General features: G+C 41.4%; 1 protein-coding gene across 12 annotated transcripts in view; it reads right to left on the reverse strand.

The window, feature by feature from the left end:
- Positions 1-19,456, reverse strand: part of LOC311516291 (poly(rC)-binding protein 3-like) — a 723,448-nt gene that overhangs the window by 64,260 nt on the left and 639,732 nt on the right. For all 12 annotated transcript variants that reach the window (XM_084620199.1, XM_084620200.1, XM_084620207.1 and 9 more), the window contains one exon: positions 15,930-16,065. In XM_084620199.1, the coding sequence (XP_084476325.1) occupies positions 15,930-16,007 (78 nt within the window). In that variant the 5' untranslated portion in view covers positions 16,008-16,065. The remainder of the gene's footprint in view (positions 1-15,929; positions 16,066-19,456) is intronic.

Consider the following 19,456-nt stretch of genomic DNA (forward strand, 5'->3'; position numbering starts at 1 on the left):
ATGTATACAGATCCAAAATGAAGCAGTTAGGGCTTGTGGCTCTTCTAACCACATCCACAACACTGAGGACAGCTGCAGATGTTCTGTGAGTGGAGAAGTTCCAATTTAGCAAGCTGCTTCAACATGTGCTTAAATCCCATTCATGTTGATGGGACACAAGCACATGCTTAAAGTTAAGTACATGCTGAAGTTAAGTACATTGATGAACAAGGCCATGAAGACCCCAGTCTGCCTCTACGCTGACTGCTGCTGAACCTGGAAATCCTCAGACTTATTCTCAAAATGTACCTCCCTTGTTTTTGTTTTCTTCTTTATTGCTCCTCCTATTAGCTGCCTGGAAACTCTACTTCATTCTCATATAGTGCTGGACTGTATTCAGATGGGCTTCTTATGTGCTCTGTGGAAACACAATTTTATGTGTTGTGTGGAGTCGACCTATATGCTAGTATATTTATATAAGTGTTATTTTGCTTGTTATTGTGTTAGCTTAAGTGTTAAGTACCTTGCACTAGTATATCTAATAATCTGTACATATATATAGACTTCAGGAGTGTATGAATCTATATCTATGTACACACAAAAATTACTATTTAGGTTTTTAGCAGTCCAGTAGTCCATCTTGACCAGGAATGTATGAGGCTGATAGTCTATGAAAAAAGGAGGAAAATCTATTTAATAATGAAGTTCCTAAATTCCCAGATATTTTTGGACCATATAAGCAAGCCAAAAGAAAAAGTTCTTTCTCTGGGATGAATTGACAGCTCTAAGTTTGTCAGCACCAGTCCTCTCTCCAGCAAAGCCAAATTCACATAAAGATCAGAAACAGCATATATTTTTAATTCTGATAGGGAAGCCTTTTTTTTTTTTTTTTTGCTCAGATAGAAATCAGAGGGTTCTTTAGCTAATTTGGAGAATGGGTCTCATATTGGGTTTTCTGGTTTGTCAAACTTGATTCGTTCATATATATATATATATGGGGGGGGGTAACTTTAAAAGAAACGTTTCAGAGTAACAGCCGTGTTAGTCTGTATTCGCAAAAAGAAAAGGAGTACTTGTGGCACCTTAGAGACTAACCAATTTATTTGGTTAGTTTCTAAGGTGCCACAAGTACTCCTTTTCTTTTTTTAAAAGAAACAAACACAACTGTCACACCGTACCCTGGCCAGTCATGAAACCGGCTTTCAAAGCTTCTCTGATACGAAGCGCACCCTGCTGCGCTCTTCTAATCGCCCTCTTGTCTGGCTGTGCGAAACTGGCCACCAGGCGAGTTGCCTCAACCTCCCACCCCACCATAAATGTCTCCCCTTTACTCTCACAGATATTGTGGAGCAATATTGTGCTGAGATCTAACCAAGTCAGTAAACTGCACCAGCGCGCTTTCAAACATCCAAAAGCACATTCTACCACCATTCTGCACTTGCTCAGCCTACAGTTGAACTGCTCCTTACTACTGTCCAGGGTGCCTGTGTACGGTTTCATAAGCCATGGCATTAAGGGGTAGGCTGGGTCCCCGAGGATAACTATAGGAATTTCAACATCCCCAACAGTAATTTTCCGGTCTGGGAAGTAAGTCCCTTCCTGCAGCTGTTCAATCAGACCAGAGTTCCTGAAGATGTGAGCATCATGCACCTTTTCCGGCCATCCCACGTTGATGTCGGTGAAACATCCTTTGTGATCCACCAGTGCTTGCAGCATCATGGAAAAGTACCCTTTGCAGTTTATGTATTGGCTGCCCCAGTATTCCAGGGCCAAGATAGGGATATTCGTTCTGTCTATCGCCCCGCTGCAGTTAGGGAACCCCAACGCATTAAAGCCATCCACAATGGTCTGCACATTTCCCAAAGTCACCACCCTTGATAGCAGCTGGTCAATGATTGTGTTGGCTACTTGCAGCACAGCAGCCCCCACAGTAGATTTGCCCACTCCAAACTGATTCCCGAATGACCAGTAGCTGTCGGGCGTTGCAAGCTTCTACAGGGCTATGGCCACTCGCTTCTCAACTGTGAGGGCTGCTTTCATTTTGGTGTCTTTGAGCTTCAGGGCAGGGCACAGCAAGTCACAAAGTTCCATGAAAGTGGCCCTATGCATACGAAAGTTTCGCAGCCACTGGGAATCATCCCATACCTTCAACACTATGTGGTCCCACCAGTCTGTGCTTGTTTCCAGGGCCCAGAATCAGCGTTCCACGGCACGAACCTGGCCCAACACTACCAGGATCTCCCAATCGCCACATGCCGTGCTTCTAGGAATGTCTGTGTCCATGTCCTCATCAGTATAGTAATCGTGCTGTCGTCGCTTCCTCGCCCAGTTTTGCAGGTACTGCACATACTGCTGGATAATGTGTGAGGTATTTACAATGGTCAAAACTACAGTGGAGATCTGAACGGGCTCCATAGCTATGGTGCCTGCACGGGTAATCCTGGAAAAATGGCATGAAACGTAGGAGAGCAGAGTGGCAGCAGAAGAGGTGCTGTTCGGTTCACGATAGCTGAAAAAAGGTGGGAAATGGTTGTCTTCTGTAGCTTTCACGGAGGCGGGAGCCCAGGACAGACAACATGGAGAAGCTCGGTAGCGCAGCAAGAGCGGGAGAGCAGAGTTGGCGGAGGAAGCTGTGCTGCTCGGTTCACGGTGGCTGAGCAGAGTTGGCAGCGGAAGCGTTCAATGAGGAAGGGAAAGAGTAGATACTAGAGATTACATAGGAAGACGAGAGGAAATGCGAGGTGGATTCATAGTAGCAGGAGAGCAGTGGTGCACTGTCTGCTGAAAGCAGTATGGTGTCTGGATGCCAAAAAGGTGTAAAACAATTGTCTGCCATAGCTTTCACAAAGGGAGGAGCGGCTGACGACACACACCCAGAAACACTCGCGAAAATGTTTTTGCCCCATCATGCACTGGGAGCTTAACCCAGAATTCCAATGGGCGGCGTGGACTGCGGGAACTGTGGGATAGCTACCCATAGTGCACCGCTCCAACATTCAATGCTAGCCTCGGTACTGTGGATGCACTCTGCCAAATTCACACGCTTTAGTGGGGACACAGAAGACCGAATGTATAAAATCGCTTCTGAAAATTCAAATAGAATAATTTCAAAATAATTTCGTACTGTTGATGTACCCTAAACTGTGTCTAAGTAGTTATAAATGTAACAAAAATGACACAATGCAAACTCTGTATAAAGCCATATGTTACTAGAAAATGGAAAATGTTGCCAGTCATTGGTTTGTTCTATGAAAAGTATACTGGATACGTGGTTTTTTAAATTTTCAATTACTTAGTCATCATTTCAATGGGCAATAGAAGGAAAATCAATGTTAAAAATGAGGGATAGTTTACTTAATGCTAAGAGGTAGACACACACTATTATTTTCACACCTAATTCACATGATGGATTAGATATAGGATGAGTTCCATGCCAAATGAGCAATCCAGAGGCACAGGGTCTTAGCACAAAACAGAACGCATTACCTATGCCACCCTATTGCTAATGGAACAGAAAAATTAAAACAAAAACCAACTCCTTACAATCCAAGTGGTTGACAGAGATCTTGACAGTGCAACTGACAAATCTGGGTTTCTGAAATACTCAGTCAAACTGTATGAGAGAGAGAGCTATTTCCCTAATCAGCTAATAGTTATGTCTTCTGCATAGAAAGGAAAACAAATTAGTCATGTTAAAAAAAAACAGGAAGCTTAACAAGTGGTAACAAAGCTTGGCATAAAGAGTAACCTTTAGACTGCGAACATGATGTGTGAAGTTCCATCATTTTTCTAAATATTGCCAGTTTAATAATCATTATAGCACCATCAATCTCGGGAGTAAAAAACAGTCCTCACAATAAACCAGTGATCACTCTGTTATAAAATCCTGCCACCAACTTTACAGTGTTGTTGAAACACTAATCTGACAGGAGCCGTAATCTAAATTCATTTATGGACGTGAAAACCATTTTAAAAGTCACAATAATATCATACATTTATGCTTTCATCCCAAAGCATTTGACAAACTACAAGCAACATCCCAAAGCCTTTATTACGCAGGTTGCTACTGTTGCACTTTGATATTAATTTTGCACCAGCAAAGACATCAGGATTAAGCCCTGTATAAAGCCAACTATTAATGTACCTGAAAAAAAGACAGTAAATTACATGTGCCATCACTCAGTTCATCTACCTTGAAAGAACGAATGACTGAGTCAGTCATGTTAACTGGTGATCCATGTTTATGTATTCAACATCTGATACTTAAAACCTCAATTCAACAAGGTCTTCAATGGGACTGCTCCTATGCTAAAAGTAAGGCATATGCTTGAGACCCTTCATCAGTTTCTACAGCTCACTGACACGTTATGGCCATTCTGAAAGAGAAGACACTATTCCACCCTTTTGTGTTGCAGAAGGTTTTATAACACATCCTACTTCTATTTGGCTAGCAGGCTAGTAATTTGTATAAAATTTCACCACAGTTATCTACTGCAACCTTCTACTATCTTCCTTCCAGTGCTGGTGGTACTAGTGATGACAGTCCCTGTGCTCATCCACTGTACGAAATCAGTAGCAATGGAAACAGTGCCTTCTGCTTATATCAATTCATTGTATCTGTGTACTGATCAGAATATCATGCTTACCAGATACAAGAAATGTTTGTCACGTGGTTTGTTTTTGGGAAGTTGCAGCAGCCACTGGCAATAAGAAAATGTCTGGATTGCTAACACTCTTCCAATGAATCACTCCCTTTTGTCAGACTGGCAAAGTAGTAAGGGACTGTGGGCTGTCACTGAAATTATGTATAGGAAGTGCACAATCAATCAATCATAAATACCTTGCCAGTGTTCACAAGAAATAGAAAGTACAGAATGAACATTGACTTAGCTGGCATTTTTCCTCCTTGGATTAACTTGCTGAGAAGCCAACTCTCAAAGACACTTTCTTTTATGTTACATATTAATGTGAAATGGATTAAAATTAGAAGAGGTTATTTATTTCATGATAACAGAGGAGCTGGTGATATTTTGTTTTACAGACCTGTCAGGGATGGATTATATAGACAAGTGTGGAAAAAAAGGCTCCAGGTTATTCTGCTGTTAAAAAAAAAAGTCCATGAAGGCGAGACTGTGCTGTGTACAATGAATGAAAGTGAGAAATGTTCTCTTTGTTTTTTATCTTGCCTGTATTAGTGTCTTTAAGTGTGGGTGAGTAGTATAGTAATGAAAAAAAATCAACTGTAGAAAATTTTGTTGTGAACCGTGACGGCCACTGATGTTAGGTGTGCCCTGCTGGGACACAGTAGGTCTCCTTTTTCAGAGGCGCTGAGCACCCACAACTCTAGCTGACGTCAATGCTGTTGAAGATGATCAGCACCACTAAAAAGGTCCAAGGGTATCTGAAGGGGGGCACCCTAAAATTGAGACAATCAAAATCAATGGCCACAGTCGAAAATGTGGCTGCTAAGTACACTTGTCTAATTTACCGATACTGTGACTATGAGGATAGAGTTGGAATGTTTCACCCCATCAAAAAGTCAGAGACAGAAAAGCCCTATTAGATCATCAGATATTTTCCCCTGCTACTGCAGGATTGTTCCCTATAGTACATTTGCTTGTATTTTATCCAGATACGTTTTAAATATTCCAAGCAATGATGCTTCCAACACTTCCCTTAGGAGACTGTTTCACAGACTAATAAGTCTCACTACCAGGCAGTTTCCCCTAGTGTTTAACCTAAAATTCCTTTTTCTTTAGCCTTTATTGTTACAATTACTTATTATTTTATCCCATTATTTCTAGTTCTAATTCCTTGTATCACTCAAAATAAATTACATTCCCTTCTTGGTGTTTATTTTCTTCATAGATTTGCAAACTTATTTTCTCCCTCATCATAACTTAACAAAGTTATTAGCTCTTTGCATTTCTCTCCCCAATCTATTCAGCCACCTTTTTTTTTTCCTTGCTTTTCTTTGAGCTCCCATTTTCCAACATCTTGCCCATGATCTAGTACCTAGAACTGAGTACAGTATTCCAGGTATGCTTTCGCCAGAGCCATAGAGAGAGGTACCTATTGCCTCCCTGTCCCATTGACCAGATGACTCTTTAGATGAAGCCCAAAACTGCACTCATATTTTTGACTACAGTGTCACCATGTAGCGATCAAACTCATGTTTGTTGTTCTAATCTTTCTAGCCATTATCACACCAGCTCTCTTTCAGCTTTTGTGCTTTCCAGATTTCTCCCTCATACTGAACATACATGTTGCACATTATTTCCCTCCCAGATTGATTAACCCATATCATTTAGTAACAACAGGTCCACTTTCTCTCCCATTTTTCTTTCCCGCCTGTACCCCCTCTCTATTGGTAAATGCTCTTCTTGTTCTCCTCACCCCATCTGGCTTGTATTAACTCTTTCTAGTTTTTATTTTTGCAATCTTTAACTTTTCCCTGAAGGCTTTAACTGACTCCCTGTATGCTTGTTTGGTTTCCTGTACACTTTGCTATTCCCAGTACAGCTTTGTTTCTTTTTCACCTCAGATCTTTGAGCAATCCCTTATGAAATCACACAAGTCTCTTCTTGTTGCTTACATTCTTCTTTTACCGAAGAATTGAAACTTGCTGGGCCTTATTCAAAGTGTTTTGTAGGCTGCCTTAGCCTTATTTCAGACTGGCAGATTTGAATATTTCCTCCTATTCCACCTTACACACTTGATTTTTAAATTTCTCCTAAATTGCTTTTTTGAAATCCAACACCCTTCTGCTGATACCATACGTATCTGAATTCGGCCCTTCATGGCGAATCTTCAGGGTTTCAGACAGCCTGTTAACACTGGCTGTGTACAAGTCCAAACCATTTTAAAGTCATGTAATAATTCTCCAGTACAGTGTAAATGCTTCCTTGGAGTCCTTTTATATTGGGCACATGATGCTCAGAATTGGCACAGAGCTGGTTCTGCGGGGTATTGGCAAAGCTGCATGGAAAAGCCTTTACCATACTGCAGAGTGCTTGACCTCATTACTGTTGGCATTAGGCGAGAAAATCAGCCTTCCAAAATTCACGAGAATACAAATCTTCCAAAATGTGAACAGAAAAATGAAAATGAAATATCAAAAGCTCCAAAGAACCTACCCTAATCTATTTTACGGGCAATTATGAAAAGTTGATTTTTGACGAAAAAAGGGAACGGCCCTTTTGGCCCTTTACCAATGTATCCAGTTGATGCCTGCTGAGGGCTATGACAGCTGGGGATGGCACCACGCACTTGCACTCTATATTTGCATACTATAAGTCCTTTCTAAAAATGTTAATTTAATGCTCGTGATAGGTGCTATCTTGACAGTAATGGAAACTGATGTCCTCTATCTACAAAACAGGAATGGGTAATAGCAGTCCAACTATAACACTGCCATCCTACCCCAGCCCTGGCCTGAAAGTTCCACCTTTAGGAGGGGAAAGGTGATTTAATTTCTGGGCCCATTCAAACTTTAGTCTCCGTGCTGAGATGGCCAGCAAGGATACTAAGAAGTAGGGCTGCAGAACTCCAGAAAATGAGGTTTCTCCTGATTATTCATTTTAGGCATGAATATAAACTAAATCCCAGCCTCAGCCTGGCAGAGAGTAATTTTTTACAACGTAATGCGGTGCATAAACCCCACACTAGGAGTGAAGAGGCTAAGGAGCAGTTCTGGGCCCAAGTGAGTGCCCCACCGCACCTGCAAAGCATGTTCCAGCTAGAGAAAGGAGTTTAAAAGGTAGCCAGGTGGCTCAGGTAAGGTGGGAGGACAGACCTATGTTGAGAGCTCCTGAACAAGGGTGTTGCACAAACCCCCATTACAAGGAAGGGGCTTCCAGCCGAGACCTGAAGGTTCAAATTACTCTTTATTTTTGCTGTCTTATGTTAGACTTTGAGACTTTGGGGAGAGGCGAACAGTGGAAGTGACCCAGGGAAGGAGGTTCAAGGAATTGCAGGGTGCTTGATATTGTTACCTCTCATAGGGCCCGGGGCCAGAGCCCTGTGGAATGGGAAGATCTGGACTCTCCTAACAACTCCCTGTGACCATTGTTATGGAAAGGAGCATGTTCCTCCTTTCCCACCCCTCCTTTCAGGAGTGAGGAGAGGGTAGAGATGCTGAGAGCCCTGATGTGAGGCTGAACCCTGCATAAACGTCCGGAAGTGGGCTGAAGACCCTTTCTGTTTTGAGAATGTGGGATTCTTCATACCTCTTTAGATTTTGTTACCCTGAAGGGGGATGAACCGAACTGGTGACTTTGCTGGAGGGTCAAGTTGTCATCCCCAAGAGGCAGGCTTTCACATTATTGGAAGAGTTGCTGATGAGAGGCACGGGAGATGGGGGCGGGGAAAGTAGAGGCCTGCAAGCTAACCACTAGGTCATGTTATTGGTAAGCCGAGCCCCCTGTCACATTATCAAGGCTTCCCAGCTTGTCATTAATCCCAGAAAATAACCTGTGCCTTAATCAGTACTGCTTATCATTATAAACATGGCTGCATTTCAACCTGGCAGAAATGCAGCGTGGAAAACCCACATTCAGCTCCTTCACTTATTCCCTTGCTCCCCACTAACACTGCTATCTAGTGGGCCCCTGTGGTTGATACAGCAATGACAACAGGCTCCAGAAGGAAAATACATGAACATATAAGGGAGAGTAAAACGTGGTATGTGGGTTGAAGGAGTCAACTCTCTCCGTAGGGGGTGGGGAAGGAGGGAATGTGTTTCACATAAATAGGAGCATGAGGAAAAATGGAATAAAAGAGATACAACAGGGAGAAATTTAACTTGTGCTAACAGTACTTGAAACAACAGTGGCAGTTATTATAATATATATATAACCTGGGAATTTATTGTCGCTCCACAAAAGGCTTGTTAGATACAAATGATGTCTGTCTATAGATCTGATTTCTCTCACACTGTTTAAGATCAGAAATAAATCCACTGATTTCAATGCAATTACACTTCGTAAAACTGGACAAAGCGAGATCAGAATCAGGCCCAAAGAGTCCTCCCTTGCTATCTCTTTTCCCCTCTTCCTACCTCTCCAGCCTACACAAAGCTGAATTCTGCGCTGACCTACACTCTGTAAAAACCCACTCGATTTCTCCTTTTCTCTTCTCTTTCTCATCCCCGTAACAATGTCTGTTGTTGAATTAAGCTTTCTTTACACATCAGATAATGTAACTATACTCTGTGAGAATGACTGACATAGCAGCCAAGATTAGTGTGGCTCCATGTGTTGCATTTATACTAATTATTTGTGAATATGCAACTATCTGGCATATTTGCAAGTAATTTGTATATGACCATAAACTTCAGCTTAAGGTCAATATACCCAGCCCCAAGCAATGGCAAGGGTAGGAGATGGAGCTGCACAAAATTTGGCAGCCCTGGCAGACGGGTGGGAGGTAAAAGATATCTGGGGAATAGGAAGGTGCTGGGTTGGGGAACTTCGGTACCCAGAAAGATAAAGGAGCAAATAATTAAGCCATCAATTTGCAAACATCTAGAAGATAATAAAGGTGATAAGCAGCAGTCAGTCTGGATTTGTCAAGAACAGATCATGTCAAACCAACCGGATAGCTTTCTTTGAAAGGGTAACAAGCCTTTGGCTGTGGGGGAAGCGGTAGATATGGTATAGCTTGATTTTAGTAAGGTTTTTGATACTGTCTTGTGTGACTTTCTCACAAACACATACATATAGTACATGTAGCTACACATAGTAGCTCCATCTAGAAAATACAACCTAGATGGAGCTACTAAAAGGTGGGTGCATAACTGGTTGGAAAACCATTCTGAGACAGTAGTTATCAGTGGTTCACAGTTAAGCTGGAAGGGCATACTGAATGGAGTCCTGCAGTGATCAGTTCTGGGTCCAGTTCTGTTCAATATCTTCATCAATGATTTAGATAATGCATAGAGAATATACTTACAATGTTTGCAGATGATACCAAGCTGGAGGGCTTGCAAGTGCTTTGGAGGACAGGGTTAAAATTCAAAATGATTTGGACAAACTGGAGAAATGGTCTGAAGAAAATAGGATGAAATTCAATAAGGACAAATGCAAAGTACTCCATTTAGGAAGGAATAATCAGTTGCACACATACAAAATGGGAAATGACTGCCTAGGAAGGAGTACTGCGGAAAGGGATCTGGGGGTCATAGTGGATCACAAGCTAAGTATGAACGAACAGTGTAACACTGTTGCAAAAAAAGCAATCATCATTCTGGGATGCATTAACAGGAGTGTTGTGAGCAAGATATGAGAAGTAATTCTTCCACTCTACTCTGCACTGATTTGGCCTCAACTGAAGTTTTATGTCCTGTTTTGGGTGCCACACTTAAGGAAAGATGTGGACAAATTGGAGAAAGTCCAGAGAAGAGCAACAAAAATGATTAAAGGTCTAGAAAACATGACCGATGAGGGAGATTGAAAAAATCGGGCACCCAAGTATGGCAGAGCCCCAAGAAGTGGAATAGTTAGTAACTGGCATAGTTGGTGCTGCTGGCCCAGCTTGTGACCGTGGGAAGGACTCCAGCGAGGGCTCCCACCACATCAATACTTCACAAACGTAGAAACAAAAACCTTTTTTTAAAAAAACTAAGGAAATTCCCAGATGCAAAATGTAGGTAAAATAAAATTATAGTTGTGAATACACAGGCTCCTTAAAGGGGGAGGAACTTGAAAGAACATCATAGTTTTATAGAACAAATGTTGAAAACTATATACAATTCAAACATTTGAAATAGGGAAATGGAGCGTTAGGGTATCCTAAACAACCTTAATTCTGTCCCCATTTTCCCTGCCCCATCTCTGCTGAACTTCATGGAACATGAGCCTTATGCCTGAACAGAGAACATCTTTCTCACTGACAATATGAGCCCTATACACCTCTACATTGTATCATCCTTATTATGTACAACCACCTCCATGAAAGACCAGAGACTGTCTTCTGATTCACCATTCCTTGATGAGACAGCAGTAGAAACATCTTGGTCCTAATCCTGATCTTGGTTAGAGGGGTTTCACACTGCTGTGACTCCATTGACTTCAATGGAGTTTTTTCTGATTTAACCTAGTGGTGAGTTGAAAATCAGGCCTCCCCTATCTCTTACATGTCATATACACCCACTGAAGATCTAACCAGCTCCCTGTGCAGCATTACTTCCCTCATGCCAGCCAGTGGAATTTGTTTTTACAATATTAACCTTCTATGCTGCAAAATGGTTAGCCTCCAGGTGTCTGTGGACATCTTCCCTTTGGAGTTCAGCAGTGTATATCATGCTACATAATGTGCAGTGGACATGGTTAAAGAAATCCATCCTCCTCTTTAAAGTCCATATGCAAACTACCCAAGTATATGTGTTTAAAATGTCCAAAGCCACCAGGGTTTACAGCTGAGCTAATGAAGCTTACATAGCCTTGGTCTACACTACAAACTTATTTTAGTATAACTACGTCACTTAGGTGTGTAAACAGCGCTACGTTGACTGGAGGCCTTCTCCCGTCAACATAGCTACTGCCTCTTGGAGAGGTGGAATACCTACGCTGGCCGGAGAAGGTCTCCTGTCGGTACCGGTAGCATCTTCACTAAGAGCTACAGCGGTACAGTTAAGTGTAGACAAGTGTAGTGTAAGATGTCTATTTGTGAAATACAATGCAGATGTCACAAGCATATTAACCTCCTAATGTAGGAGTTCAGAAGGTAACACAATTATAGGGACAGAGGTAAGAATGGATTTCCATACATTTCAACTTTAAAAAATATATTTAGTTTACTAAGTAATAAATTCTATGATTTTTAACAATGTCCTTTAATTCTCCCCTTTTACCTGTAAGTTATGAAACCTTATTTATAACTTGAATGCTGACCCCTTTAAGTGTTTTGTCTGGGAACGCTAATTAGAGTACAGCAATTTCCAGAGATGCCATTACCGCAGCAAATTTTAAGAAACTGTGGAAGCATATTTCTTGCTCTATTTCAGAGCTACTCACAGCTCTCAGAATGATAACTCCGACATTGATATTAGCATTTTTAAATCACAAAGATGACATCAAAGTAAATGTGAGGGCCTGAGTTTAATATACAAAAATAAATTATAATTTAATACATTCTTTGCAATACTTAGATGCGATAGGGCACATTATTAGAGCATACTGTAGTAAAGGGTACACCCATTGCGCCTTGTTAACTGAGGATGTATGGTATATTTCCACTAACTTTGAATTTCCTTGCTTTTATGGGTTTAATTTAAACTCTCAGGGCTACATGTTAATTGAAGATTAGATACATACACCCGTTTACTGTTAACTGTAGTTGTGCACCCAATTCACTATGTTCAACACAGAAAATTAACTTCTTCTAATTTCCTTTCTGATTGCTTTATACTAGTTTAAAAAACAGTTTAACTAAAATGTCCTGAAAATGACTGATACTTATTGAGTTACACAAAGGGCTTGATTCTGAGAGCAGTTTAGCTTTCTGGCATGATCCAGAACGCACGTAAGCCAAAAGTAGTTTAATGAAGCCAACAGAACTAATCACAGGTGTGAAGTTAAACGTATGTTTAAGTGCAGCGCTGGATCAGCACCAGCACCTTGCAGGATGGAGCCCTAAGAACCACATCCTAGGTTTTTACACACACACAGACATTATACCTTTGCCTGATACTTCCCATTATAAGACCCTATTTTCAGTTGATTATAACTTTGCCAAACATAAACCATTTGGGCTTGGATTTTACATGCTAGGTGCAAGTTTGGCTGAAACTTCCTGAAAAATTTCATCCAAAATGGTTCTGCCACTTTAAGGAAAAAGGCTAGGGAAAAATATGTAGTTTTGTTCATTACTAAAATATGCTGGTGACCCTTTCTTTGATCAGATCTAGGGCCCATATGCTTTGGAGAAGGGACATGAAATTTTGCAGGTGGTGGCATTTGTGTCAGGGATATGCTTTTTACTGCCCTTGTGAAAAATCTGCTCACATTTGGCCAAGTTATAAGTCCCTCTGAAAAATCAGTTAGCACAGGCTCAGTAAAGACTTTGATTTTTAGCAGCTAAGATTTCTGAAGACACTGTCCTCACTGAGGATGCTCCAGCCTGTCACAACTCCAGCCTGTGTATTGCATCTTTCTCAGAGAGCAACTGAGCATTCTCCCTCCAGTCCAGGGTTTCATGGCTGAATCTGGCCTTTCCCTGTAATGGCTGCTCCAGGCCACAGTTGGGCCAGACACTGGAACTGAGAGCAGGGAGCTTGTCTCTCATGGACCCTCAATGACCCCTTGTTGGCACCCAGGCAGCATAGAGGAGGACGCCATCTGATTGGAATGCAGCTTGACCAGGAGGGAGGGAAAAAAGTAGATTCGGATAAGGACTCTGGTCAGACTAGAACTAGAGGGCAGGAGATGAGAAACTGACTGGGATTGGCTGGACAAAGACTGGATATGGGAACCAGTATGGAGTTGGGGTGGGAGGTGAGTGAATCTGAGGGAAGTTAGCAGAAGAGTCTGTGCCCACTAGAGCACACTCCCCTACAGAGCTTGGGATGGAAACTAAGTTTCCTGAGTCTCATCATTTTTCTGCTGTCAGCAAAGATCTCTGAAACTCACTGGCAATCTGTCTCATCCCCCTCTTGTGCTGGTCCAAAGAGAGAATGACATCCTACTTTTGCTGCCAGTTACCCTGATAACTCAAGTGTCAGAGGCCTGTGTGGTAGACCTAGAGGTTCCAGCCCTGCTGATGATCCATGTGGGTGTATATCACATCACATGACAGAACTTCTGTTCTTCAGTTTTCTTATTTTAAAAGCCTAGAAAATTACGCTAATTAGAAACTAACTAAAAAGAAAATTATGAAGGTTGTAAATTCAAGCACTTAGAAGTTTGGAAATGCCGGAACTAAGGTTGTCCATGTAACCTTAATTTGGCCCCTTTGTGCGTATGCATCATGATACAGTTTTTAATTACATAACCACATGCTATTTTTTCCACAGGACCCCTGTATCATGTGTACACAGAGTGGACCACAGTTACTTAATATTTTAATAGAATCATAGAATTGTAGGACTGGAAGGGACCTTGAAAGGTCTTCCAGTCCAGACCCCTGTACTCAAGGTGGGACTTAGTATTATCTAGACATCCCTGACAGGTGATTGTCTAGCGTGCTCTTAAAAACCTCCAGTGACAGAGATTCCACTACCTCCCTAGACAATTGATTCTTCTTGTCTTCTCCTTGTTTTTTAATGTGTGGCCTTGCGCTTTAGTCATTGCACACTATTCAAACCCTGATCTGAAGATATAATTATTACTTTCCTACTGGGCTTTTCTATGGTGCTCATCGCTGCAGTATCTGATTGCTTCACATACACTAATTAATTTATTTCCCCAACAGCTCAGTGAGAGGAGATATTATTATCCCCATTGGACAGATGGGGAACAGAAGCACAGAGATTAAAGCCAAAAGTATCCACTAATTTTGGGTAATTTTCAGAGTACCTAGCATTATAAGCATTTTACAGAATTTATATGTTCAAAGCATAGCTCTCATTGACTTCAGTTACAGCTGTGAGTGCTCTGCACTTCTGCAAATTAGGCCCCAAGATCTTAAGTCAGGCACCCAGAAAATGATTAGTGATTGCCTGTGAAAAGTTTGGTTCAAGTTACTTGTCCAGCATTACATAGGAACTCTGTGGCAGGGGCAGGGATAGGATCCAATTTTCCACTGCACCATTCAACTCCCTTAACCATGAGACCATCCTTTCTCTTCCTGCAATCCCTTACCTAAATTCCTACATGTCTTCCAACTTCCTCAACGTATGAGCCAGGGGTCCTACAGACAACAGCCTCCTTCACTGTGCAACCCTGATTCATGCCCAGAGCAGGTCTATCCTTTGCACTGAAGGAGGCAGGGATCCTGTTGAAAAAATAGGATGTGATCATGTAACTAAAACCTGTATCGTAATGCATATGCACAAAGGGGCTGAGTTAAGATAGCATGGGCAACCTTAATTCTCCCATTTTCTAACTTTTGAGTGCTTGACTTTGCAATCTTAACATTCGTTTAACACAGTTTGTGTGTGTTATACACAAATACAAACCTGCACATACATAAATCCAGTTTATATGGGGGCATAAGAGAGTCTGGTATTTGTGTTAGGAGGCTATTTTATGGGTTTTGAATGCCTCTCAGTTCTTTTCTGGTGTAGGGGGTGAGAAGCAGCGGCTGTTTTTTGTTTTAATGTGATTGTATTTTTAATGTATAACACAGCTGCCTAGAGCCCAAGAAAATATTTTATGCATTATAAATCAAAACAAACATTATATATATTAGTGAGATATTTCCAAAACATATTTAATCTATCTCTATTTTCACTGTTTCCTTGCTAAAGGAGAGCAAACATCTACCTGAGGCCAGCACTGTACAGATGCTTCCCAAATATGAAAACACCCACGCTAGTTTTGCCAAATATTGCAAATAAACATGCCCTCAGGGAGAGAACCTGTGAAACAAGTTTTAATTTATAGCAGCACACTTCTGTATTAAGAGACTAACAAAGTATTGGAAACTGGGGTTTGATATGTAATTGTTCTCAGTCCCTGAGCTATAGAATTGTGAAGCTGTAACAACACTGATATTGGCACTCTGGCCCCAAGTTGGCCTGTTAGAAGCCCTGATTTACACACTTAACCATGTGCCTAAGTGCTATGCTGAACAGGAATGGAATTAAATATATGCTTAATTTCAGCATGAGTGGTATCACGTTGCTGAATCATGGACAGGTCTTTGGGCCTTGAGTCAATGGGAATTTTGCTCTTGACTTAAATTGGAGCAGGACCAAGGTCTTTGTAAATGTAACTGTCAGACTTTAATGCAACCACAGACACCTAGATAAATAAAAAAGACAACCACTGTTACAGGGTTAAGTGCATCACCTTGCCGTGCATGAGAAGGCGTATGGTAAGTGTGACATTGAGACCTCCTTCAGTCACTTTTGTGTCCTTCGTGTTCATCCTGGCCTGGTATCTTCAATGCTTGAAAGCAGTTTCTTAGTTTTTCCACTTAGTCAACCTGCAGAAAGAAAGAAAGTACCACTGAATGGCTGAATTTTTTCAAAGCTGAAAATATCACGTTGCACAAACCAATTAACGTCCTCCCCTCTGATTTTTCCTAGTATGGCTTAGCCTGTGAAAAGCTCTTTTGATTGTTTTTATTTTTTTAAGTGCCTGAGTACGTCATCCTTCATCAAGTAGGTGATAAACTTGTCTTCTGAGCCTTCAGGATACTGTTGGCTTCATGTGCTCTGAAGTTGAGAGTGACTCAGTGCAGCAGAACCACAATGACAAATTGAAATATAATATTTCCTTGAATAGACACACTTTGTGTGTGTGTGCGTGAAAAAAATTCCAATTTTACTTTTAAACTCTGTTATTTTTGTTTGAACTGGGAAATGGAGACACTTGCATTCCTCTCCCTGTCTCCACCCCATTCTTTCTTGCTCCTGCAGAACAGAGGATTTTATGGTCCCTACAGTTAGTTCAGATGACACATTAGCGAAGACATCTAAGTAGCAAAGAGCCACTTGCTGCAGTAAATGTGGGCACTGTCTGGCTTTGTTTTTGTCTAAGAAGCCCAGAGGTGGTTCTGTCTCTCCAAGGCCAAAGCTCAGCTTCAGCCCTAAGTGAGAGAAGGATGTGTCTTAATCCCCGATGACAAATTGCAGATTTTCAGTCATTCACAAAGTCATAAATATCCTGAAACGCTAATGAAAGTGGCAAGGACATGCCTTGAAGGGATAAACAAGCATCTATTATGAGTTTATTATTGCAAGGACATTTATCATTACAAATTAAAATGGGGAGGGATGAATGTTACCAGGGACAGGCAATCCTCAAAGAAAAGAAAGCTTAAAGCTTTCTTGGAGACTGTTTAGTGATTTTTGTCCATTTTAGGCCTGTCTTAAAGAAAATGGAATCCTTAGAGTTACACTCAGAGCAGAACATTATTTTCAGAACAAGGACCAAAAAAAGGCTAATTGTTGCTTCTCTCAAAGATCTGTTAAGGTTCATGTTGTTCATTACTTTGGTATCACTATAATAAGTGGGAGCTCTAGTGGCTAAAGAACCAGCCCCAGTGCGTGGACATCTCAGAGTTTGGCCCAGCTTTTCGGCCCGGCCGGACTTTGCAGTGGATAACGCACATCCTGAAGGACACTACTTCACAGATAGTGGCCCAGTAGTGCAGTCTGAGTCCCACCAGGTGCAGAGTCTATGGCTAATGACTGCTCATATATGATCACTGTGGCTCTGGGGACTGAGGTCAGGAGGTTCGGTCCTTTCCTTAATGCCTCAGCAGGAGTAGCAGAGGGGTTACTAGGCTATCACAGGGCTGTAGAAAAGTCTGCAACCCAACTACATGGAAAGGAATGAGAGAGAGTGAATGTGCATGTGAGGATCTATGGAGGGATGCTTCGGGAGCTACAGAAACGCCTCGTTCCTACAACTAGTTCTGTGAGACCTAGCCACATAGAATAAATGGGTCCCCTCTGTTCCCGTGGTTACGGGGGCCAACTGTTCCCAGGAGCAATTAGCCCAGAATGGAACCAGCACATGTCGGTAAAAGGCTAGCACTTCCCTTCCTGACACTTAACTTGGACTTGTGACCTAGACCCTGGGAGAGTTCACACTAACCAACAGGAGTATAGTAGAAAATCTAATCATGTCTTTGATACTCCATCAGCCCCTCATCTAGATTATTATTTTTATTTACACTGTTCATCTCATTACACTGCTCATCTCATTACTATGACATCACCCAACCTGGAGAAAAATGGAAAAGAGTCCAGTAGAACAAGCTGCCTAAGGGAGGGGATGGAAACCAGAAACTCCTGTTTGTGCCATTGACACACTGTGTAGCCTTGAGTAAGTCAGTTTGGCCCAGCTCTTCAAAAGGTATTTCAATAGAAGTAAGGTGCCTCAACACCCTTGAGGATGTGGGCCTTTGCAATAGAATGATTTTACAAAGGCGACGTCCTTACCAAGTAGCAAATATATGAAAACATGAATATACTGACACACAGATATGAAGATAGTACGGTGCTTGCGTTATTAGGTCATTAACAACTGCCTCAGGTGTAGTGAGTCCAGTGACCCAGTAAAATATATTAACAGCTGACTAAAATAAGCCCAGGAGGTTTTTTTAATTATATGGATCATTCAGTTTGAAAGAGACATTGAAAATGTAACTTATTTTATAATTATTATTCAGTAAAAATAACATTTTTTGTAGGTAACACCATAAATATACATGAGATTGGGCTTTATGGGTATGGAGAAGTGAGACACGGGCTGGCTGGGAGGACAGCTGTTCTACATATCACCCCAATCTATCTGCCCATCCAGGTGATTATACAGCCCAACTGCTGTAGTATCAGAGCACGTCCCAAGTATTTAAATATTAAAAACTATTTTTTTCTCTCTCTCTTCTGTGCAAACTCACATGATAAACAGCTTGATTATTTTATAGGGTTTTTGGCTTGTGTACATGCATGCGTAAAAATTGACTGAGGTAAAGCTAAGTCAAATAAATGAGTTTGCATTTATTTACTTGTATGTGGTGAAGTCCAAGGTTACGCTGCAATCTTGTGGATGTGAGTTTCATAGTCTAGGCCTAGCTCCTGTGAAAGTACTGTCTGCCACACTTTAGAGCCTCTTCCCCTTGGTCAATAGTTTCTCATTTCCAGTGGAATTTAGCTGTCATAAGTTCCAGGGTTGTGGAGGTACATGTCAGGTCTCATGTAGCTAAGGTCAATTGCATGGATGACTGAATATCAAGATGGATACATTGAATTGTACCCTGTATGCTATGGGGAGCCAGTGCAGAAAGGACAGCACTGGGGTGACGTGCCCACAGTAACTTTTGTTGCTATGCAGCCTGATCTCTGAGTTTTGTATTCTCTAGAACTTTTGCAGGGTGTGTAGCTTCACTATTAGATATAATGAGTGGCAATAATAAATCCCAGAGATAATAAATAAGTGGATAACCATGGGCAAGTCTGCATGTGAGCCTCTAGCAGGATTCCTGAGATATGTTTATTTTGCGTAGAACACTTCCATTACCACATGGTAAGAAGTGGAAATTCATCCTCTGAGATAGATACCTGAACTCCTATTCCCTATCCAGTTTATTCTAACGTAGGGGACATTCAGCCTAATAAAAAGGGCCTTTTCTATATATTTTATTCAATATGTATTTTCTAATTTTACATCTGAATGTTACGTGTAGTACACTTCAACCACTGGTTTCAGAGTAACAGCCGTGTTAGTCTGTATTCGCAAAAAGAAAAGGAGTACTTGTGGCACCTTAGAGACTAGCCAATTTATTAGAGCATAAGCTTTCGTGAGCTACAGCTCACTTCCTCAGATGTATATCGTGGAAACTGCAGCAGGCTTTATATATACAC

This window comes from Lepidochelys olivacea (assembly GCF_965140295.1).
Source record: "Lepidochelys olivacea isolate rLepOli2 genome assembly, chromosome: 2".
NCBI classification, from domain to species: Eukaryota; Metazoa; Chordata; order Testudines; family Cheloniidae; genus Lepidochelys; species Lepidochelys olivacea.